This window comes from Typopeltis vanoorti, chromosome 10 (genome assembly GCF_054136105.1).
Source record: "Typopeltis vanoorti isolate ZY-2024b chromosome 10, IOZ_Tvanoo_1.0, whole genome shotgun sequence".
NCBI classification, from domain to species: domain Eukaryota; kingdom Metazoa; phylum Arthropoda; class Arachnida; order Uropygi; family Thelyphonidae; genus Typopeltis; species Typopeltis vanoorti.
The window spans coordinates 52,300,519-52,326,880 of record NC_143558.1 but is presented as its reverse complement, the minus strand read 5'-3'; the positions used below and the strand labels follow the sequence as shown (position 1 = coordinate 52,326,880).

General features: G+C 34.9%; 1 protein-coding gene across 1 annotated transcript in view; it reads right to left on the bottom strand.

Annotated features, from left to right (window-relative positions):
- Positions 1-26,362, bottom strand: part of LOC150102416 (muscle-specific protein 300 kDa-like) — a 1,203,500-nt gene that overhangs the window by 647,975 nt on the left and 529,163 nt on the right. The window contains exons 32-34 of the mRNA XM_090399574.1: positions 21,624-21,950; positions 8,450-8,596; positions 8,160-8,324 (exon numbers count right to left, since the gene is read on the bottom strand). Coding sequence (XP_090255700.1) covers positions 8,160-8,324; positions 8,450-8,596; positions 21,624-21,950 — 639 coding nt within the window. The remainder of the gene's footprint in view (positions 1-8,159; positions 8,325-8,449; positions 8,597-21,623; positions 21,951-26,362) is intronic.

Below are 26,362 nucleotides of genomic sequence, written 5' to 3'. Positions count from 1 at the left end.
GATCTTCTAAATTTACAGAGACTAATAATGTGTTAGTTTTGTGGTCAACTACAACTAAATCTTCTCCTAACTGTTTTTTACTTAAATCATGCATCTTGTTATCTTGTTCAATAGTTGCAATAGTACTTTCATGCAAACTGAATGATATGCACGGTTGTTCAACTCTGATTTCTGATGTATTGAGTTGGTCACAATCTGCATCAGAATATTCTGATATTTTAAAAAATTTATTGAGTCCCAGTTTGTTTCTTAATATCTGCTTCTTTCGCAGCATCACGCTTACGATTTTGTGTACCGGATAACTTTTTTTAATTTTTGATTCCATTTCTATTTTATACCCACAAGAAATTATTACACAACACGACACAGAGACGAAATAATAGTCCGCACTGCTCTGCTGTCAGTAGCCTACTGAGATGAATACCATATGACTGGCTAACTAGGAACAAATATTTTGTACGATAATTCGTTTCTGCACATAAAAACCGTTCACTGTTTCACTTTAGATAGACTGCAGTAGACACACCATTCTGCAGGCAAGTTTAGCCTGATCTCGCTGCAAAATTGTAAACAGCTGGCTGATCAAAGAGGTGGCAATATATAATATTTTTTAAATTTTTATTCGGTGTATCTGGCCTTATTTATTTTAATATTGATCATTCTAAGAATTTTTGTTTTTATGATAAAAATTTTGTTTCTTAAAAATGAACTTATGAACCGTTCCCTGGTGGCGGCACCCGCATGCTCTGCATGCCCGCTTCCGCCGGCCCTGATTATGACTAAATAAATAGAATTTAGGCATAATAAAAAAGTTTTTTAACACGGTTGTAAATTCCATAAAATTTTAAAATGAAAAAATAAAATGAATTTCTTCTTTCAGATTCCATGCTTAATCCTTTCATTCATCCATTTTACGATGTCCTTATTCAGCCTTTTCACTTTCAGAATATATTCACACCACATTGATGTTGCTATGCATTTCTTTGTCAGTTCCCTAGTAGCATTTATTTCCTTTCTGCTGAGCTTTTCAATTCCATGCTATAGCTCCAAACAGTGTCCTCAGCTTGTTATAATCGCCAGCCTTTTACTTTGACATATAACCTTTTCTCACAGAAGTCTTGAAGTATGTAGCCACAACCCAGATGGATCACTTCACGATCACCCTCACCAACTGGAGGGAAGTGAAAACTCCCACTCTTAATCACATCCTTTGATGAAATGATGAAATCTAAAAAGCTCGATCCTTCTGTGCCCTGTTTTATATACTGTCTAAGATTACTGTTTCTCAAGCACTCAAGAAATTCATATTTCTTATTCCCAAATGCTACCTCTTCATTCCATCTATACTGAAATAATTAAAATCACTTTCCCTTGTTCACTAACCCGAGTTGTTTATACATTTCTTTATCACCACCACATTCCTTGGCCTATAGCAACATTCAACTAAATATCTCTTCCTGTCAACCTCTGCCTCATACCACACTGCCTCAAAACCATTGCCACATATTTCTCTATTTCATGCATAAATTATGTGTACATAATTACCCTACTATCATCAGCTGTACTTGTCTTCTCCCAAATCTTATTCTTTTTATCCTCACAAAAAAACTCTGTACCCCTCCATTTCTATCCCTGTGTGGATATGATCTTCATTCAAACATATTTATTTTATTCCAATGATTTTGGGATAATCAATAAAATAAATGAAATACAATGAAACCAGAATTTCCTTGGGTAATTCTAAAGGTCATTATTGTCCAAATCATCTAAATTAAGGATACCAATGACAGTCACTGGGTGAATATTCTACAATACATCTCTGGAATCCATACAGTTTGTTTAATAGTAGAAATTATAATAATAATAAAAAAAAGAAAGAAAAAAATGGATAGCCAAGACAAACACAGAGTTTTTTTTTTCCCTCCCCTTTAGGCATTAGATCTGCAAAACTTCTTCATAAATTAGAAAATTAGACAAATGCATGTTTATATTCTTTAGATTCTTGGATTAAGAGAAGGAACGGAATCTTGAGAGCATCAGTCAATATTAAGAGAATATCAGTGGCATCAAGTGCCGATTTTGGTTGAGTGTGCTGTCGTGTGGCTTATGCAACCCGCCTAAAAATTCACGTCAGTTCACCCATCTGATTGCATTTTTATCTATGTGTGAAAGTTTTAAGAGTACATAGTGCATCAGCTCTCATCTTAGTTGGTCCAATGCAATTCTTCTTCTTCTTCTCTTCTTCATCTCATCCGTCTGGTGATGGGTTGAGTTCCCTTTGTACAATACATCTCCAAATGGTTCCATTTCTAGTCTTCTCAAACATAGTAGTGAAGCTAGGGAATTTGCCTCTTTCTTTTAAGGATCTGCCAATGCAGATCCTTAAAAGAAAGAGGCAAATTCTGTAGGATAACTTTGAACACTTTAATTTATCAATTGTAACCAGATCTGTAAAGTGGAAGAAAATGTGTTGTGAAATATAAAAGGGTCTCTTATACTCAGTTTTTATATCTTTGTGCTTGTTCAGTAAACTGGAAAGAGAAGGATGAGGCTTACCTCCTTCAACTACAACCATACAATCTGGTTGGGTTTCTGGCAGAAAATGGGACATTCAGTAGATCATCAACACTGTTTCCCAGTGTAATTATGGGAAAGAAAGTTATACATTATTTATAGAAAATTATATATTAAAAACTTGTCTAGATCAGTGTTCTAAACACATCAGTGCACAATTCACGCATGCAAAACAGATGAAACTCAGAAAACAAAAACAGTGACTCATGATAAATGACAATGTTCAATTAGATTGGTTGACACAATAACCAATCACAGCCAGTGATTTCTGGGTACTACTGTCTCTGCACTCACCCCGCCTTGCCTTCTGGGTGGTTTAAAACCACTGGAACACTAAGAATTTGATCCGCTGCACCATCTGTTTAAAGGTCTCCATATTTGTGACCATACACCTGGGCCATTAATATGAATGTGATGCAATGTTTACAAGTCAAAAAATGTCCTCTTCATGAAGCATTGGTGTATTGCATTAAATTTTAGGAATCACTCAAAGCCAGGAAATTAGGGAAGTCTTTAACAGGAACAAATGCAAAAATATAATATCAGTGATATTGCTATTCTGTAGGTGTGCACCACACACCTAGCACACCCTGAACGTATGTCCCTGGAGAAAAGACCGAACTTTTTAAATAGCATGCCAACCAGCAGAGAGAGAGAGAGAGAGCGTGAGCTGTGGCTACTGAGTGCACCTAGTGGCAAGTTTTGGCAACAAAATGCCATTTGCCCCCATTCTGCTATGAGCATTAGTCATCAAGTTACATCCACTGAAGTGAGCACATGCTCAAGCTGTTCATCAGATTAGTGACAGTGAAAGAGCTTGAAGAATAATGTGTGTGTGTATGAAATTTTGCTGCAAACTTGGTAAAAGGGATGTGGGTTTCTGGCTATGATGTTGAATCCAAGATGCAATCATCGCAGTGGGTGGGAAAGGGTCTCCTCCACCAAAAAAGTCATGGATGAGTCGGTCAAAGATCAAGATGATGTTGGTTGTGTTTTTTCATTGGAAAGGCATTGTCCATTATGATGCAAACAAAGAGTTGTACCAGGAAGTTTTAGCGCATTTGAGGGATGATGTGCGCAGGAAGAGGCCTGAATTGTGGGAAAACCAGACTTGGTTGTTGCCCCACAACAATGTGAATGGCAAAACATTAGACATCCGTTGTGACCCATCCACTATTCTCTGGACACAGCCCCGGCAGACTTTCCTGTTTCCCAAACTTAAAACCACTTCGAAAGGACATTGTTTCCAAACCATAGAGGAGAGTCAGGAAAATGCGATAAGAGAACTGTGCTCCATCACAGAGAGTGCATTCAAGGAAGCATTCCAACAATGAAAGAAATGTTGGGAACAGCTATCGCCAGTGAGGGGACTACTTTGAAGAGGACAGTACTTAAAATGTAAAATGAGCAATAAAGTCTTTATAGCAAAAGTACAGTCTCTTTTTGAATGCACCTTGATTTTCAATTATATATATGGATTAATTTTATCCAAGTGTAAGCAAACAAAGTTTATGCCTGAAGTATTTTCAGGCCTGGGGAAACTTGTGGTAAAGGTGGTATAAGTTCTCATCACTTGCCTTAGTATCTCCCATAATGCAAAGCACATCTCCCTGCAGACATGTATAATGCTATGCATTAAGGGAAGGGCCACTACCTAGACCGGTTTCGACCTTTATTGAGGTCTCATCAGTGAGAGCCATACCTAGAGGTGGTGATACTAAGGTGAAAGTAATGGAGAAGTCATATTTACCTATACCAGTTGTCAAAAGGTGTCACACCTTATTATTAAAATTCTCTGGATTAGAGATAAGTTGATGGAAGTTTTTTCACTTGGCTATGCTACCAATTATATATTTGGTTTAATCCTTTATCCAAGTGCAAGCAAACAAAGTTTGCGCCTTACTATCTCCCATAATGCATAATTGCATTATGGGAGATACTAAGGCAAGTTGATGAGAACTTATACCACCTTTACCACGAGTTGCCCCAGTCCTGAAAATACTTCAGGCAGAAACTTGGTTTGCTTACACCTGGATAAAGGATTAAACCAAATATATAATTGATAGCATGGCCAAGCGAAAAAAAAATCCACACCTTGTATATGTTCAGCTCAACTGTTGTTTAGAATTAAAGTATAAATTTCCTTTTCAATTTAAAATTCAATTTGTCTGTTGTTTCCTGGGCAGGTGAGTTAGGACAGAGAAACTAGAAATGAAAGGATGGAATGTAGCAGGAGAAGGCCTCATGTGGAAATAGTGGCTTGAGAAATGAGAGAGTATATACTACCAAGTGGAGCCAAGTACAGCATATGGGAAGCAATAATAGTTGTATGAATACTGGCAACACTGATTTTTCTGTATGCAACTGACATTAGGAATAAAGGAAAAGAGTTTTCAGCACTGATTGACCCAGTCTCTGAAGATTTGTAGTATCAGTGAAACTTGGTTAACTGAGGAAGATGTTATGATCAGAATAGAAACTGAAAGGTATAGCATATTTCAAACAGGATATAGAAGGTAAATGGGAAGGGGGAAGGAGTTGAATCGTGCTCTCTCAGGGTAGAGAATCAGAGAGGAAAAATTGTACTAATGACTTTGAGAGTATATGGTGTGAGACAGAAGCTAACAGGACAAGATATTCAGCAAGATAATTCTACAGACAAGGAATTATAGAGGTGATGAGCAGGAAATGTTTAGACAAATTAGCTTGACAAGTGCAAAGTTAGTGACTGTTACAGGATCTTAACTATAGCAATAAACTACTGTAGTAGTTTATTGCTATAGTTAACTTACTAAAGTGCATACTGTAGTAAGGAAACTATAGCAATAAACTACTGTAGTAGTTTATTGCTATAGTTAACTTACTAAAGTGCATACTGTAGTAAGGAAACTAAATGTTTGGACTTCTTGAGGTCCTGACTGACTTAGGCAGCAAGTATTGGCGGGAACAAGAGTTTTGAACTTAGTCAATAACAATAATCCTGATATTGCCAGCCCTGTGTGTTTGCCCCTAGGAGGATAGTTTCTTCCTGATTTAAAACTTAGGCATAAACCTACACTTCACTATGCAGTTGTTTGAAACTATATCTAATTGAATAGGTTAGTTAATCCCTATTTTCTGTATATTGTGTGTATATTCTTCTTCCAAGTATACATGCTGTGAGGGACGAAAAACTCTAGTTTTGGAAAGAAAACATCTTTCACCTCCATACGAGACTGGCTAACTAACAAATGACTGAAAACATCTAATAAAGGTTCATTATGTCATATATGGGATTCAAATCCGGGTCTTTCCAACCAAAGGTTTTGTCTAAGCCAACTGAACTATGGAGGCTCTTAGGATAGTTGGGGATACCAATTTTTTATATGGTCTGTAAGTGGTTGTAATTGTATGTTTTTAGGATTTTAGCTATTTTTTCCAGAAGTGCCTTAATACATGAAATAGTGATATCTTTGGTGTAGTTTATGTTCTGAAAGGTGGGGAAACAGTGGTTTGGGGGTTTTAATATTTTTAGGATATGGTAGGAACTACAGTATAGCCACTGGCCAAGAAGGTTTTGCAAATGTGATCAAGTTCAGCAGAGAGGGTATTCTTATATAAACTAATTCATCCCTGTTATATAGGGTTTTAATAATCCCATACTGTTGGGAAGCGAAGGGCTGTTTGTAAATGCATCTACCAGTGTGCAAGTGTCTGTGTGTGTGGGGGGGGGTCTATAAATGGAGATTGCCAGGGATCTATCAGACAAGCATATAAAGTGTCTAGGAAGTGGTGACTGTTGTTATATTCCTTTTCTAATGTGAATGAACTAGGATGTTAGCTGTTCATGTGTTAAAAAAATGTTGGAGCATCCAGGCCATGTGACTAAGTGGAAAGCATATGATCAAAAAAAGCACAACCAAACAGTGGATCGATGTGGAGCAATATTAAAGACTTTCCTTTCAAAGATGAAGTATTTAGCCTGGAGGAAAGGAAGTCCATGGCTATCCCCTATATTTATTTGTAAATTTTTCTTGACAAACAAATATTGAAAATATTAGCTAAATTTACTATAATTAATACTAATGTATGTTTTCATTCCCTTAAGTCCAGTAAAATATTACTGGACCTTAAATTAAGATATTGCTATCTTTATAAAATATATATATGTGTGTGTGTGTGTGTGTGTGTGTGTGTGTGTGTGTGTGTGTGTAATATATATATTATTATTTTATTATTATTATTTTTGTTAACCTCTTAACAAAAGGTTAAGAGTCAGCAGACTCATCATGGTAGGTCCACTCAGTCAGCAACAAATCTATCATAATGAGCTTTAAAGCTATTTAGACTAACTGCATTCACAATGCACTCAGGCAATGCATTTCACTCACTAACAACTCTCCATGTAAAAAGTCTATTCCTCACACCCTTCTTCACTACATCTTTATACAATTTTCAGAGATGGCCTCTCATTCTTCTCATCTTAACATCCATTCTTTTTATAATTTCTTTTGTATTATTCTGATAGAATCTATTAACTAACTTGAAGGTCTCTGTCATATCTCCTCTTTTCCCCCTATCCACCAACCTTTGCAATCAAAATTTTCTAAAGCGTTCAACATTACTACCATATATATATATATATATATAACATAAGTTACCATATATATATATATATATATATATATATATATATATATATATATATATATATATATATATATATATATATATATATATATATATATATATATATATATATATATATATATGGTAACTTGTTCTGGTAAAATACTTATAAGCTCTGTATTACTAAAATCTTGGTATTTCTAGCCTGGCTCCCACTGATGAGACCTCAATAAAGGTCGAAACCGGTCTGGGTAGTGGCCCCTTGCCTTTAATACATAGCATCATACATCTCCTCAAGGAAATGGGCTGTGCATTAAGGATAAATATTAAGAATAATGATCAGAGCTTATTCTCCCTTTACCATGAGTTGCCTTGACTTGCACTAATTTGAGGGTCAGCTAGACTTTCAATATGTGCAGGTGCAAACTTGACTTGTCTGTCTGTTTGCTTACTTGGGAAATGGAGTAAAATTAGGTTTAAAATAGCTTGGTATCTTTAACATATATATATATATATATATATATATATATATATATATATATATATATATATATATATATATTAATAATTAAAAATTATATATATATATAATGTCAACAAAGAGATGCACTTTGCATTATGGGAGATACTAAGACAAGGAGTGATGAGAGCTTGGGCCACCTTTGCTACGAGTTGCCAACAGATGTACCACCTTGCCTCAGTCCTGAAGATATTTTCAGGTGCAAACTTTGTTTGCCTACACTTGGATAAAGGATTAAACTAAATTTATTATATATATATATATATATATAATTTAATATAATTATTTATGATTAGCAGAATATCAATTTCTTGAATTAATGCTCTTGAAAAATGGACAGAAGTAGGTTTAATCAAAAAATGAAGTGAAAGAAAAAATAAAAAGAACAGTTTTTGTTATTAAGTATATATATAAAAGAACAACCGAAGCTACACTTCATGTGTGTCATAACATTTACCTTTGCACGGTCAAGACTATTCAGAAGAGATACTCTGTCTAATGATGCATCTGCACAAGCAGATACTGAGATTTCAGTTGCAGTGAGCCAGTCTTTTAGAGCTGTCAATGATTTAGAGAAAGCTTCATGCTTTGCAACATGGTCCTCAAATTGTGTCACACCAACCTGTAATTAACATAAACATTTTAAAAGTAATGGTGAAAACTTCATTTATACATTCGTAATAATAAAAGAAATCTGTATTTAACTTTAAAAAAAAACATAACTTAAACATGAAAAAGGTGGCTTACCTGAGCTTTTTCTAGTAGCTCTTTTTGTTTAGTAATAATAAAATTTAAAGTTGAATCAATATTTTCATCATGATTTGGAAGTGCATCAGCTTTTATCTGCAGATCTTCAATTACTTGCTGATGGTTACCAATATCACCAAGCAATGTCTAATTTAAAAGGAAATACAGATAAATGAGATAATTGTAACTCCACAGTGGATTGATTAATTGTTTTTATTTTTGTTTATTATTATTATTATGAAGGCCCCCCCAAGGAGTCAGAGACTCATCGAGGGAGGCTACAAACTACACGCACCAGCTAACATACTTATTCTTGAATTCATTCACATTGCTTGCACTCACAACTTCCAATGGCAATCCATTTTTCTCTCAGAGAGAAAAATTTTAGCAAGTTGCTAACACATGATCTTTTCTTAGTAAACCCATGTTGCTCATTGCAAAGTAGGGATTCACTGTCAACTCATTTCTGAATGAGAGTCCCAAGCAATTTTCTTTTATCTTCACCAATCCTCTTCAGATACTAAGAGGTCAATAGTTGGATACATCAGTATTTGCACCACCCTTGTGCAATGGAATTACCATATATTCTTTCCATTCCTGCAGAACCTTCCCTGTTCTAAGACTCATATTAAATAGCCTGGTCAAAGGAATAGCCAGTTCAGCTGAACAATCTTTTAGGACACATGCTGATATCCCATCAGTCCCTATTGCTGAATTAATACATCTGACTTTCTTCATCCAGTGAAGAGGTAGCAGTGATCTCAATGTTGTGTATGGCAGGTTGATAAACAAAATGAGCACTCATTAGTTGAACAACCTCTTCTGCATCTGCTACTCCCAAATCATTCCTTTAGTTAGAATATGAAAGAGTTATTCTTTCATATTCATTCTTTCTTTCTTTTGCTTGCAACATATCGATAGAATTCTTGTGGCTTGTCTTTAGCACACAGAGCCAGTTTCTTTTCATACTCAGACTTTGCTTTCCCTACAACAGTAGTGACTATTCTAGCCTGCTGCTTATAATTTTCATAACAGACATTAACCTTATGCACACGGTATTCCTTCCGCATCATCCGTGATCACTAAATAAAGCAGTAGATGAAGAAGAGATGTTCAGCATATTAAAAAATATCAATGTGAGTACAGCAGTAGGACTGAATGGCATGTCAGCCTATGTGATAGACAAACATGCAAGAGAATGGGTTGTGCCTTTGACAAGGTTGTTCAATCCAAGTCTCAGCTCTAGCAAGGATCCAAGGGAGTGGAAAAATTGTAAGATAGTTCATTTACATAAACGTGATTCCAGACATCAGTAGCAAATTACAGATAATTAGTAACTCAGGAATGGTGCATAAATTATTGGAAAAGATGGTTAAAGATAAAATTCATGAATGAGTGGATAGGAATATGATATTCTATGGAGGAGTAGGAGGAGGGGGCTCAATACATGATGAGTACAATGAGAGAACTAGGGATTGTCTCTGGAAGTTGTGCAAGAGTGCAGTTACTAAGGGTGTGTGAACTAGATTTTTTCTTGGAGAATGGTGAATGAGTAGACTAGATTGAAAGAAGTAGCTGTGAATGCTCTAACAATGAATGAGTTTAAGAAGAAATATTGTGTTTAAAAAGGTTATCATGGGTCTTCTGATGCAGTTGGAGATATCCATATAATAATAATAATAAGAAGAAGAAGAATCAAAAAGCTCAAAGGCAGGAAGCTCTCAAGGGTTAACAGTAGACTCAAATATTATTGGCAATAAATGTCTGAATAAAAGAATCAAATCATAAAATGATTTGATTCGTTAAATAAAAGAAACTTAGTTTCTTTGAATAAAAGAAACTAAGTATTATAATCTGAAGTGAACAATGATTTTAGCCAGGCAATCGTAATATGTCTGCAACATTAAAAGAAGTAAAGGAAGACAAAGAATTCCAAGAAAGGAAGAAATCATATCAAAGCTCATCATGTCCTGATTCAAAGATATTCAAAGTAATGTCTGGAGACATTACTATGAGAAACTTTGAAAAGGACCAAGCTCTGGCAGAATGGTAGTAGAAAATATTCAAGAATTCATTCTGGATAGTCAAATGCTGTAAAAATTCTGAAATGAAGAACGATAGCTGAATATGATGATATACAACCAGAAATACTCAAATATGGTATATTAGTTTCAAAGTGACTACTGTATAATTCATAAGGCCTGCTCAAAAGTTTGTCTTCCAGATAACTGAGTAGGGCTCTCATAGTACCAGCTGTAAAAAAAGGAAAATAAAACCTGAATGTGAGAATTATAAAGGAATTTATTTCCCTAGTTGTTCCAAATAAGACATAAGGCAGCAAGCATACTAAATAAAGCAGATAAGAAAAATCATGAGAAGATGAAGCTCAGTTTAGGCAAATGTGGATGTCAAGACAAATTTGAATAAATTTAAGACAAGTACTGATAAATAATGTGAAAATAACAATGATCTGTATTTACATTTTGTGGATCTGGAAAAGATATATGTCAAGGGAAAAGATCTGCAGAACACAATTATATGGTGTGAAAGGATATTATACAGAGCAATATATATGTAACCTATACTTAAGTTGTAAGTCAGCAGTTAGAAATCTGGATGTACAGAAAATGGGCATACTATCTCCACTGCTATTCTACAGTGATATGGATCACAATATGGAGAAAAGTAGCATCAAACTGATATAAAAAAATTCACATTATTACCTTCATCTCTTTGCTTTATATTATTATTATATTATTAGTGAAATCACAGTGCTTTTTCTATCCTCCCATTCTTAGATTCCCAATACCTCTGCACACACCTATGAAGCAACCATATACCATCTGTTTTGAGAGACAGACAGATTAGGAAAAAAATTCATAGAGAAATTAAATTCAAAGACAATTAATAAATGAGATTACAGAAGTCGGTGTTAGCATCTATACTATGGAAGAAAAATGAATTTGTCTGCACCAGACTCTCATAAATCCACCTAGTCTTTGCTTAAAATCAAGAAACCCTTTCTGGTCAATGGATGAACTCTCTTCAGCTGCCTTACCATCAACACCTGACATGTGGAGAGAACACTGGTCCAACAATCTTCCAACAAATGGTTTCCTGGTTGAAGATCCCTGTGCTCCGCAGTCTGGTTTTGTCTTTTCTAGGAAGATTTGGTCATCCATCAATAGGATCAGAACTAACCATGGCAAATGTGGCTACCTACTACATAAATGGAGACTGTCAGACCCCTTATTGTGATTGTTCCCCTGTGGGCCAAACGATCACTCATATTGTGAATGACTGCCCAAGGTGCCAATTTCATGGTGGTGGCCTTCATGATATCCATGTGGTTACAGATGAAGCCCTGGATAGGCTTTCTGTCCTGGACATTGACCTGTAGCTGCTTTTGCAATAAGAATAAATAAATAAAATCTCCTTATCCATAGGTGTTAGTGCTCTTCACATTAAAGCAGCAATTTGTGAGTAACCTTTACAACTTTTGTGATGTGTCCCCCCCTGAACTTCAGTACACATTATCCACCAAGATGCCCATATTCCTTCCTTTCTCCACCTCCTGAAGCAAAGCTCCTCCAATGTGGCAAACCTTATTCCATCTTCTCTGGCCAAAGTGCATAACTTTACACTTAACAATATTGAAATGACATCTCCATTCTTCAGCCCAAAGAATTAATCTATTCAAATCCTCTTGTAACAACAACACATCAGAATTTCCAGATATTGCTTTCCTAATTTAGCATCATCAGCAAACAAATGAATATCTCCTTTCACACTGTGAACTATATCATTGATATATAAGTTAATCAGCAGTGGTCCCAGCAGAGAACCTTGTGGCATCCCTCCCACTTGTGATCTTCTTTTTTGGGACACTTTGCCTCCATACACAACTCGCTGGTTCCTTATTGTCAACCAGACTTGTAACCAAAATACAATATGATCATCCAATCCCATCTTGTCCAATTTCAATAATAGTTTATCATGTGGTATATGATCAAACACTGCAGCAAAATCAAATAATTCACTATAAGCATCACCTCCATCCAATATGCTAGTCACCCTATTATACAAACATACTGCTAACTCGAAAGATCTCCATTCTCATAAATCCAGGTTTGTAGGTTTGTATTCAGTCTTAACTAGGCTCTCTAACACCTTCACTACCACACCTGATATACACACTGTCCCATAGTTTGACACTACCAACTTCTCTCCCTCATGCAGTGGCACTATTTTTAATTCTTTCCTCCTCTTCTGGAACTGTTCCTGTTCCCTTAATAAATATGGTTGCATTAAGCTTCCAAAGATTTGGGAAACACTAATCATTGGAGATCCCATCTTACATTCCAGGCTACCTACAACCTTCCATAGAGGGTGCTCCACCTAGATAGGACTCTAGAGTCATCCACGTGGTTGGCTTAGTATTGTGTGTATTTGTGTATATGTTACATTAGTTTTTATGTAATTCCTGAAGATGTCTCAGTGACTGAGAAGAAATATAGGAGGTATTAAATTCTGTTTTAATCCTTTCTGAGTGCTGTTTACAATCCATTAAGCCTCCAACATGATATCCTCACAGCAATTAAGCACTATTCCTGTTGTCAGACTTCTGCTGAACAATCAATTCCACTTGTCACCTTCCCAGCTTGTTCCGTATACTCCTCATGCTCCTGATGGGTACAGTGTTCTTTATATTTCCTCTTAACATCTCCTTTCTCAGAAGTTCCTGTATATGTCCATGATTCATCCATTTCACTCCTACTTTATTTATCCTAGTAATACAATGTAACATAGTGCCCTAAGTAATTGATTCCAGACAAAGTCTCAAACACTATTTATTTCTCTCCCCTTCAACTGATTAAGCTACTGCATTTCACCAATCAGTTTCCTTAATTTATCATAGCCCCTACTTTGTAATTCCACACATATCTCTGAGGCTCACCTGGCTAGTCACTCACTATGTCAAACCACATGATCACTCTCCCCAACCGCTCGAGAAATTTGATCTCCTCACTCACACAATATTTCCTGCTTCCAGTCAATACTTCCAGAGTTAATCATCCTCCTGTTGGTGATCTGCCTCATCTATCTGAACATTTCATAATCATCGCCCTCTGCATTCCCTGGACTATAGTAACATCCCACTAAATATCTAAAATTTGTGCTAACCTCAACTTCATATCAAATAGCCTCAAAGCCACTGTCATTAATGCTTTCTTCAAGTTCCACATTGAGAAAACATAAGTGTTCTGAAATAATTTGCAACATGCCAATTCCTTTTTTATCTTTTCTGTCTTATCAAAAAATTCTATAACCATCACATTTATTCTCATAAACATCCTCTGTTAACCATGTCTCACTGACATTAATTATTTGTGGGCGGGCTGATGAACTGTATCAAAGCCACAAACTCTGCACCCGTATTCCTATTACTCCTTGCATTGGTATATAAGCACAATATCTTTCCCCTAGCCCCTTTACTTCTGTTCCCACTATTCCTTATCCGATCAATTCTGCACTTTGACTCTGCAGGTCCCACTGAGGCCATTCCTATTTGTCTTTCTTAGTCTCATAACTTACAATTTTGGTATCTTATGCTCACAATCTCACTATCTAGTTTCTGTTTCCCTGACTGACACTACACACCCCCCTCCTCTCATCAGCAATCTACCCAGTTTAACACTTTCCCCTCTCATTCAAATACAGACAATAGCAAACAACTCTCTCTCTCTTACCTTCAAATTTATCGCACACACACATCAACAAACTCAAGTCCTCTCTTCCTGCACATTGTAACTATCATACTATTCATGATCACTGCTCTTCTCCTCAGCTGTCTACTATCATACTATATGAGGTTGAGGTTAATTGTAACACAATCATAATTCTGCTTCTCACAATCTTACACTTCACAGTCTCTAGCAATGCTTGCACTTCCTCACAAATCATTTGTTCCAGTCAGCATAGTCAACTGCTCTGCATTTCCTCTCTTCTCCAAATCCTCAATCACTCTTCCTATTGTTGTTCTTCTTAGACATATTTTGACACCTGCTCCATTTTGACATCTTTCACGATAGAGTCTCCATACAGCACTACACTACTTTCCACCTTCCACCGCAATCATTCATCTCTAACTCATCTGCCACTTTCTTTCTTACATCTCCAACTACTAATCTTGCCTCTAATGTCCTATCTCACTTTGCATAGACCTTAATTTATTCCTCAACCTCACCAATTCTTTTCTAACATCCTCACTTGTGTTCGTATTTTTCATGCTACCTTCTTTACCGTTCCTCATTCATTTTTCTACCATTCCACCATCTTTCACATCTTTATCTGTCTTACTATACCCTGCAATGTCATTTAACACATTTTTACTACATTTATTACTCCCAGCTTTCATTACATTCATATCATTTATGTTGCTCTTGCTACCATCGATTATTTCAATTATTTCAATTGGCAGATTGCTGGTTCATTTTTTTTTGAGAAAAAAAAATGAACGAGAAATCTGCCAATTGAAAAATGAACACGCAATCTTACTAATAATTCTCTACTCTTTTACAATATCTCTCTTTATTATTAGACAAGCCATTCTTCTCATTACACTCTAGCTATTATCACCTTCAGTCGCTGATACATTACTGCTCATCAAATCTGCATTCAAATCATGCTTCACAAACACACCCTCATCCGATCAGCCTTAAAAATCCATAATTTATCAATATAATCCAACAAATATATAAAGCACACACCTCACATTTGATGAAAGGAATAAGATCAAAATTTAGGTCTCGTAAAGACAAAGCCATCATCATCTTGCTTTTGATGCCGCTTACTATACCTAGCTCTAAGATTAAGATTTTATATATGAACTCAAACAAACAAGCCCACAACACTACAAACACTGCAAGCATACAACTTCTACTGCAACTCTTATACATAAACACACAAATATGCACAATTAATTAGTCAAAAAACTTATCTGAAACAGGAGCTTTCTTTTTACAAACTTGCCGGTGAACTGCCACCTGGTATCTTAATCACCACCTGGAGATGATCGAATAATAATGTAGTTTGTTATAGTTTGCTGTAGTGAATTCCCTTTACAATAGTATTGCACCTATGGGCTCTGTTGAGAACTTTTCAGTTGTTATAACAATTGTTATCTTGTAACAGGAACAAAAATGTTTCCTTGTCGTAATGAGGAATTCCCAGTGAAATATTAACTAGCCTAATTATATTTTTAATTTTTTTTTTATTTGTATACACTCAGCATAAGCCCAATAACATATTTTTCTTTCTCATAAAACTAGAACTTGACTGAGCAAATATAATTTCTTATTTATTCTTTAATCTAACTACCCCTTAGAATTTTTTCTGCACTGCCAACAACAATAAAATAAATAAATAAATAAAAAATAATAATATAATTTTTATATAATATAATATATATATATATATATGATGCAATGGATTTATGACATAACTTGGCTATAAGGCATAATTAAATAAATTTAACGACTAGAAGCCAAGAGATCCCAAAATAGAAAAATACTATTTATTATTTGAGTGCACAACTAGTTTTGTTTTCTTAGAAAAAAAACTAGAAGAAAACTTCATATATTTTTGTATTTCTCTTTTCATGTTATATACCTGATGAAGTTTTCTAAGAAAACGAAACTAGTTCTGCTTCGGCACTCAAAAGATAAATAGTATTTTTTTTTTGGTATCTGTCAGCTTCTAGTCATTAAATTGATTTAATCTCTCTCTCTCTCCCTCTCTCTCTCTCTAGTTGTTTAGAAAGCAGATGCACAATCTATTTTGCTTGCAGTTTAGGCCAACATAGCATGATATATCATAATCACAAGATTATCTGGAAATATTCACTCAAACATAAAAAATCCAGTTCTATTTTTATACAATCAGCATGAAAAGCATTTCTTGAGGAATGATAATATATATATATATATATTATCAAAGTAGATATATATATATATATATATATATATATATATATATATATATATATATATATATATATATATATATATATATATATATATATATATATATATATTATACTCATTGAAATTTTAAGCAGGTATTAAAAGGTTTCCTTTTAAACAGAATTCTCTGTAATGATAAAAAGGTTATTTTTGACCACAAGAACTATAGGAGAGATTTACTTCCATTTGGGTTTATATAGGTCAAATTTATTTCAAACTAAGTTAGCAAATACCAACACGTTTCACCAACTTTAGCAGTTTGGCTTCATCAGGGTAAAAAATAGATGTAAGACAACTTAAACACTAAAACTGTTACACTAAAACTATAAATGAAGGACGAACTGAATACAATTGTGATGTATGCGTTCTTCCGTTGTATGTAACAAGTGAGATCATACAAGCATGGAGCATGTATGATCTCACTTGTTATGTAGGAACGTTCTGTAATTGGCAGCAAGATTTAATTCTGGCATGCTTAAAGATCTTAAGAGGGGTCTTCCAAATCTCAGGCAGAATTAATCCTTGATTTCTATTGAGGTTTTGTTTTGAATGGATCAATGTTATAGCTTCTTTTATGATTTGGGAGCGGAAATCCTCTTCTAAGTAGGGCATGGAGTTTTTGTCCCATTCTATGGTATGGTTTGTATTGAGAAACTATTTTGGGCAGAACTCTAGAAGTTTTGAAATCACAAAAAAGAAACACGTAGGAGATGTAAACAATAATAGAGAAGACAAATCGGGGATAACTTTTCATTTCTCCAGGACAAACAATACCATAGAAGAATCCGCCGAGGATTAAGAGTCTTGGATTTGGTCATCTCATCGGAGGATGTAATTATAAATGAGGTGTCAAATCATCCACCAATTGGTGAAAGTGACCATGAGGTGATTACCTGGGTGGTTGCAAGCAGTGCAAGAACCCCTGTGAAAAAAGGGTATACGTGGAACTACAGGGGGGGGGGTGATTATGAAGAGCTCAGGAGACAGCTTGCAGGTGTAGCATGGAATGAGGAGTTAGCTGGAAAAAGGATCAATGCAGCTTGGGGGATTTTCAAAACTATTTAGTAGATGCAATGTCTAAATGTATACCATGGGTGAGAAGGTTAAATAAGGTAGGTGTGAGATGGATGAATAAAGAGATTAAGCATGCGATACAGAGAAAAAGGGCATTGTGGAGGCAGCATAAGAGAAGTGGAAGTAACCAATTAACCTCACCAACCAAGTCACCCTCCTTGCCTGGTCTACAAAGACCAGGCAAGGAGGGTGACTTGGTTGGTGAAGGTAGCTAAAGAGAGGTATGAACAGCAGTTAGCTAATGAAGCCAAAGAGAATCCTAAGGAGTTCTTTCGATATGCAGCCAGCAAAAGAAAGAATGATTATGGAAGGATGACAATGATAGGAGAAAATGGTATAAAGACAGCTGGTGCAGAATGTGTGGTGAAGATACTTAATGAGCATTTCATAAAGGTCTTTCAATCTTGTGAATGTGACTTCATGGAGAGATTGAGAGCAGTTGATGATGGGGAGGAAAGACTGACTGTAAGTGAGCAAGAGGTGTTTGGGGAGTTGAATAAACTAGATATAAATAAGGCTGTGGGACTTGATAATATATCACCGCGTATTCTGAAGGAATGTGCCAGAGAGTTGACACCTGCCTTGACATATTTTTTTAATACGAGTCTTGCACTTGGTTAAGTTCCTGAAGAGTGGAAGGAGGGCAAGATTGTGCAACTTCATAAAGGAGGTGATCGAACTCAAGCATCAAACTATAGGCATATCTCTGTGTCAGGTGTTGTGGTTAAGTTGTTGGAGAAGCTTGTGAGAACTAGGATCCAGAGTTGGGTTGACAACAATGGTATAATTGTTGATGGACAGCATGGATTTGCTAAAGGGAGGTCATGTTTTAGTAATCTACTTACTTATTACAATAAAGTGACTGCTTCCTTGGACAGAGGAGTAGGATACACAGTAATATACTTGGATTTCACAAAAGCTTTTGATAGAGTACCTCATGATAAGTTGACAGTCAAACTAGAGCAGATGGGGTTGGATATTAGATTAGTGCATTGGATTGGAGACTGGCTATCTGATAGCTATCAACAAGTTGTGTATGGGGGTGCGATATCCAGGAAAAGGAAAGTCACTAGTGGAGTGCCTCAGGTGTCTGTTTTAGAGCCATTACTATTTAACTTGTATATTAATGATATTGGCGAAGATTTGGATGGAGATATGCAGTTGTTTACAGATGATGCAAAGTTGAGATGAACAATAAAGAGTAGTGAAGATGTTGTGGCCTTGCAAGAAGACTTGAATAAATTGAGTGATTGGGCAAGCAAATGGGGATGCGAGTTCAATGTTGCAAAATGTAAGATTTTAAAATTTGGAAAACAAAGATGGGATGCAGAATTTATGCTCGGTGAGAATATATTGTTGGAAGTAGAGGAAATAAGAGATCTGGGGGTGATAGTGGATAAGGATCTAAAATTTAGGGGACACATCACCAAAATTGTGAAGACAACACAAAGACTTCTGGGAATGATGTGGAGGACACTGACATGTAGAAGAAGGGAGATTCTTGTTCCATTGTATAAGGCTTTGATTAGGCCACACATGGACTATTGTGCCCAGATTTGGTCACCAGGTTTTCAGAAGGATGAAGAGATGTTGGAAAGGGTCCAAAGGCGACTGACTATGGTAGTTTCTGACCTCTGGAATGTTTGAGTATGAGGAAAGATTGAGAAGATGTAATTTGCAGAGTCAAGTGGAGAGAAGGAAGAGGGGAGATATGATAGAGACCTACAAGTTGGTAAGGGGTTGTTATAAGATCAATGGTGGAGAAGTTCTACAGAGAATAGTGGGAGATCAGGGGAGAACCAGAGTTCATCCCTGGAAACTGTATAAAGAGGGTGTGAGTAGGGGAGTGAGAGGCAGGTTTTTTTCGCGCAGAGTTGTGAATGATTGGAATGCCTTGCCTGAGCGTGTGGTGTGTTTAAGACATGGTATGATGAGATGTGTGTGTGATAATAGGACCTCCCAGATGAGTCTTTGACTCCATGAGGTCTTGTTTAATAATAATAATAATAATAATAATAATAATAATAGAATGGGACAAAAGCTCCATGAGTGTGATGTATGCGTTCTTATGTTGCTTGTAAAAATACAATTGTATTCGGTTCTTCCTTCATTTATAGTTTTAGTGTAACAGTTTTAGTGTTTAAGTTGTCTTACATCTATTTTTTCCCTGACGAAGCCAAACAACTAAAGTTGGTAAAACTTGTCAGTATTTTCTAACTTAGTTTGAAATAAATTTGACCTATATAAACCCAAATAGAAGTCAATCTCTCCTATAGAATTATCTGTAATTAAATTATGTCAGTAAATTAAGACTTTTCATATGCAGTGAATGTAAAAGTAAACATTTATAAGCAGAATGAGATATATAAACTGGAGAGTATTTTGTTTTATGTGAATTTCACTCAAAGAAGATATGTCAACTTTTGTACTTGAGTACCATGGAAAGGCTAAGTGTTAGGTAATCTAGAAACTCCGCTTTGGGGTTTCCAGATTATATAATGTTTTCAACGACTCCAGGCCTCCAATAAACAGGATAGATCTACACCAGACAATGAAATTCGTCTACCACTTAAAAACATTCATTAATATTCATGCCAGCAGTAGAATGCAAACCATTATCTGGCTCACTAATTGTTTGGAGTTCAGGCCAATATAGCATGATATATCATAATCAGAAGATTATCTGGAAATATTCATTCAAACGTTAAAAATTCCAGTTCTATTTTTATACAATCAGTAGGAAAAGCATTTCTTGAGGAATGATAAGATTTAAAATTAAAAAAAAAAAAATATATATATATATATATATATATTATTAAAAAGTTTTAATGAATGATACTGAGAGATAAAGAGATGACAAGGTATATTTGAAAAGATACTACTAGTTTTGTTGAACTGATCAACATCTTCAGGTATCACAATCAAAGAAATATATAAAAAATTACAGACTTAAAATTTCATTAACACAACAAGTACAAAAGACAGTAGCGTGTTTGAAAACAAAATGCGAGAATGAGTTCCAAATAAACGCAGACTATGCGCTATATATATATATATATATATATTATATATATATAATATATATATATATATATATGAAAGAATGATCATTAATTCGGTTAACATACATATTTTTATAAAGAATTGAATGACTAGAACCGAGATTTAAGTAAAAAGGTTTTAATATAAAAACACGACTAATTTCGGCTTGTAACAGTCTTCATCAGGTGACATTATAAAAGAAAGAAAAAAGAAAAAACACTAAAACACTGAAGCTTAAATAAACTATGAACATCATAGAGAGTCTCTATACATAATTGACATTAAATCGTTGTGGTTGTATTTAAAGCTGTTCTTTCGTTAGTTGTATTGTTGGGAAAGTTCGTGCTAGTAGCATCTCGTGAACATGATTACAGCTGAATGACAATCTGGGAGATTGTAGCTCAAGTTATTATTTAGATGAACAGGATTGAAGTTGATTTATCTAGATTCCACGATTTTTCTCTCTAGTTCATCATTCAACGCATGAGAGACATTACTTACAAGAGACAGCGAGCCAGTGCATTATCAAATCATATCCTTTTCTCAGCTAATCCTAATGATGAAAACCAAAGTCACAAAGTCTGGGAAAAATCTACTAACATCTTCCGTTGCAATGATAAACTAGAGAGAAAAATCGTGGAATCTAGAGAAATCATCTTCAATCTTGTTCATCTAAATAATAACTTGAGCTACAACCTCCCAGATTGTCATTCAGCTGTAATCATGTACTGGCGTTCACGAGATGCTACTAGCATGCACTTTCCCAACAATACAACTAACGAAAGAACAGCTTTAAATACAACCACAACGATTTAATGTCAATTATGTATAGAAACTCTCTATGATGTTCATAGTTTATTTAAACTTCAGTGTTTTAGTGTTTTTTTCTTTTTTCTTTCTTTTATAATGTCACCTGATGAAGGCTGTTACAAGCCGAAACTAGTCGTGTTTTCATATTAAAACCTTTTTACTTAAATCTCGGTTCTAGTCATTTAATTCTGAGAAAACAAATTAACATGCAAAGCTAATTTTACCCTGTAAGTCTTCAAAGTGTTCCTTTTTTCATCAAGACTGTTAACCAAATCAGGAATTTTTCCCAAATTGAGAGAAGCTTTGTTCACCCATGACTGTAGCCTTTGAATTAATTCTTCAAATTCTGACCAAACAAAGAGTGTAGATTGTATAGAGCGATCTAATTTGGCTGCTTCATCAAATATCTGATCAAAAGATGTCTGAAGATTATGTAGTAAATTCTGAACAGTCTCCCAACCTTCAGGAGAGGTACCAACTTGTAGATGTTCCCCATATTGAATTGTTGCACTTAAAAGGTTTAATCCAGAATTCTTCATGTTAAGAAGTTCCTGTAAAAGAATTAAAAATCTGGAATTTTTATAATGAAAGAAAGATTTTCTTGCTTAATTTTATTTCATACAAATGCATTCATTTATGAAAACTGATTTATAATTATCCTCTGAGATGGCTTGATTCTCCAATAGTTTATAAAACTTGAATTGGCAGTTAAAAGAAGAAACACAGAGTAAGACTGAATACTGAATGATTATTAATGGAATTGAAAAGGTCAGGGTGCATGGAATATGATGTTACTATAAATTAAAGATACCAAAAAATTATATGCACTCAGGTCTCTTTTTATGCGTATCATTTTTATGTGGATTAGACGTTATGTGGTGCATAACTTCAAAACTTATGTACCATTCTACATAATGAACAACGTGTTGCAGCACATTCTGGAGTCAGGTGAGTAACGTGTAAGCAGTGAGTGTCCGCGAAGTTTAATTTTGCATGTAGGTGTTTGTCTTTTCATTATCAAAAGCCTAAATTTTGAACTAATTTTTATTTTAAAGATTTAATATATGGCCCAATGGAGAAAAAAAAGCACCAAAGAAAAGCAATTTTTTTGGAAATGAAAATTGCAATTTTAGATCGCTTTGCAAAAGGAGAGCGAGAGATCTATGGCAATTGGTAAACATTTTAATTCAGGTAAATCAGCTATAAGTGCAATCAAAAAAGAATGAAGTCACAATAAGAAAATTTCATTTCTGGCACAAAACTAATGCCAAATTATCATCGTAATCAAGAGATGCTTTATTAGAAAAAACAGAATGACCACTCATAATTTGGATTGAAGCATTAACTCAAAGAAGAATTCCTATAAGTGGTGGTTATTTAATTAAACAAAAAGCTCTTCGGTTTTATGAAGAGACGAAGCAATTGGAGCTGTCTACTTCCGCTTCCCAGGCTGATAAAGAATTTTCGGCTAGCAAAGTATGGCTAACTGGGTTTTTAAAAAGGAATGCACTTCATAACTTGAAGATTACAGGCGAGGTTGCAGCAGCAGATGAAGCAGCCAAAAATTTTCAAGAGAGGTTAGCCAAAATTATTGAAGATGGTGGATACTGTCCTGATTGAGTGTTTAATGCTAACAAAACAGGATTGTTTTGGAGGAAAATGCCTAATTGGAGTTACTTCGCAAAGTCTGAGAAAAAAGCAAGTGGAGCAAGCAAAGATAGAGTAACATTGTTACTTTGTAGCAATGCATCAGGAGATCGAATGTTGAAACCCCTCCTAGTAAAACGATCTCTAAGGCCACGTGCTCTTAACCTCCCAACCAGCTAAATCTGGATACGATGCAATACACCTGTTGAAAGAACATGGATAAGAAGTGCAATTTGGCTGTTCTGTCTTTTAGATGGTGCGATAATCCTTCCCGCCACAGAGAACACTTAAACAGATTATCTCGCGAAGCTAGAGTCTCAGTTCTCCATAACAAGAAACACAGTTCCTTGTTTTATGCTGGGAAACTTGACTGTTAGTTATATTAGACAGACTAAAAATATAGAAATTATTTTTATTTTCTCTTTTTATTGTACAGTTTATAATTCCAGGACAGAATATAAATCCTTGCATACTTTTTTCACTTAAATATTGTTACCTTGGAGAACCAATGTTTAATGTTTTTGTGCTAATTTTGTCATATCATATCACTAAGTTTTTTCAAAATATTGAAATCTACTGTTCTTTGCACTTTCATCTTTTTTGGTTTCCCTGTATAATCGGTCTTTATAAAATGAAATAAACAGTTTTTATTTAAATTGATATGTATATATTTTCTGCTAGTTTATATATTTTTCTCCAATTTTAAAGTAAGCGATGCTTTTGCGTATATTCTCTGATACAAAATATGTATATGTGCATGCATCAAATGTAAAATTTCATATTTTCACAATAGAAATGAACTTTATTTCGACTTTGATAGTTTTAGGTGAAGTTTTTATTTAATTTGTTATTTTTCCATAGTGATTGTTTGCCATAACGTTTAATTTTTTTGACAAAGAAACTAAGTTTTGATTAGTATAAATTATCAAATTATAAATAAGAAAATATACACATTATTTCCTCATTGTTATAAATCAGAAAGTTATGTGACATTGGATAATAGGGGAAATTAATATTTAAAAGCACTGTCATCCTACAAATGCAATATCAGAATAATATGTTTCGAATGTCTGCTAATCAATGAGAAAGATGGAAAAACAAAACAAGGAATTTCTGCCTGTAAAATATTCAGTTATTGCAAGAGGCACTTTAGTGTGCTGCCTGCTGGGCATGTTCTTTTGATCTGGTTCCCAGTGGGTAGGGGTTAGTAATCTCCGTTAGTCTACAACTTTTATTGGGCAGAAAGGAATATTAGAAAGCATACCCAATAAACAATTCATTTGTGAGATGGCAAGCAAGAGCAGCAGCAGCAATAGCAGTAACATGCAGGGTAAGAAAAGGAAAGTCCATGAGATGAAAAAAAGTTGGAACCCTGGCCTTTCGAGCAGCTCTTGTTCTACCGACGAGGAGAGAAATCTTTCTAGGTCTGAAGATAGCAATTCTGCCAATAATTTAGATATGTCTTTGTGCAGGAAATGGGTGATCACCATGACCATACACCAGCTTGATCACGGTTTCCATTCATAAGTAAGTCAGGAATTACTGAAAACTTTGACTCCAATAACATTTTCGGCTCTTTTTGTCTATTTTTAGACGGTGATATTCTTTTCTTCATAGTGAAACAGACTAACCTTTATGCTTGCCAACATCATCAGCAAGTTGAATACAGTCCGCATTCTCGCAGTAAACTTTGGAGCCCAATAGATATCAACATGCTCCTTACATTTATAGCACTCTTGATTGTGCAAGGCATCGTGAAAAAGCCCACTTTCGAAATGTATTGGTCTACAGACTGGATTCTGAACACACCAATGTTTTGTGATGTTTTGACTGAAAAAACAATCCAGTCTCATCATGAAGTATTTGCATTTTCAGAATAATGAGGAATATGATCAGGCAACACATCCTTGCCCAGTTCTCAACAAAATTTATGATTTTCTGATGAAAATCTGTCAGAAATGTAGATCACTGTACATTCCTGAGAGACACTTGAGTATCGATGAAAGTCTTATGCAATTCAAAGGTAGACTGAAATGTAAGCAGTATATTCCCAAAAAGAAAGCAAAGTATGGGGTAAAATTTTTTATGCTTTTAATCTGAAAGTGGATATCTTTAAGATTTCAAACCTTATATGGGAAGGCAGACTGTAATCGAGCATGATAAATATTCAGATCTCCCCTTATCGATGGGTGCAGTGATGCAGTTACTACACCCTTTACCCTGTAAAGGTTATTGCATTACAATGGATAATTACTATTGTTGAAAGTTTATTTTTCACTTGGTTAGAATATAATAAATTTAGTTTAATACTTTATCCAAGTGTGAGCAAACAAAGTTTGCACCCGAAGGTATCTTCAGGACTGGGGTAAGGTGGTACAACACCAGGACGACTCCTTGCAAAGGTGGAGCAAGCTACCAACACTCCTTTGTTTTATTATACTCTAATTTTATTATACTCTAACCAAGTGAAAAATAAACTTTCAACATTTTCTTCTAGTTTAGAAAGGTGACATTATTGAAGTAAAACTTTTGCCACTATTTTACACTAAACTGCATGAGTGTTCCCGAAGTGATTTACGTTTGTAACGCCTGCAGATTGAATAGGCCTACCCCCCCCAACTAAAAAAATAAATGATTAAGTAACAGCTATGTGCCTTTTCTCTTAAAAAATTCAAATCCTTTTTTTCAAGATATTTGTATCGAATAATTTAGAACTTTTCGATAATAAAAGTGAAACTGATCACTATAAATAAAGAAATCATTTTTGGCATAAATACTTCATCAGCCTGTAAAAGAAATGTCAGTTTTTCTGTGATAGGATGTCTGAACAAGTGAAAATGAAACAAGACATTCTTTCTTGAGGCAATTTGGTGCAACTTCTGGAAAAAATTTTCTCTCTTGTGTTTCTCAAAAGAGTAATCTAAGGCTTTTAGCTTTTCTTCCAGATTATTAGAAATAATCTGGAAGAAAAGCTTTCCGTCTTAGAAATCCTGATTATTGTCAGGATTTCTAAGACGTATTTCAGAAATAGCAACCAGCAGCAATAGAAGTAGTAATATTTAGATTTTGTTTTTTTTAAAAAAAAGAAACAAAAATAACACACCTGAACTTTCTTTGTGTGGTATACAGTTTTATATGCTATATTGAAAATATAGCATAGTATTTCTAAATCTTAGAATAATTTCAGCAGACCGCTGAACAGCTGATTTCAGATGCAAAGAAAGAGTACAGAATTAGAAGCTTCCAATATGCAACAATATTATTGCTTTATTCCTTTTGTCAAAACGGTAAAGTGCTGATATTGAAGAATGAAGGA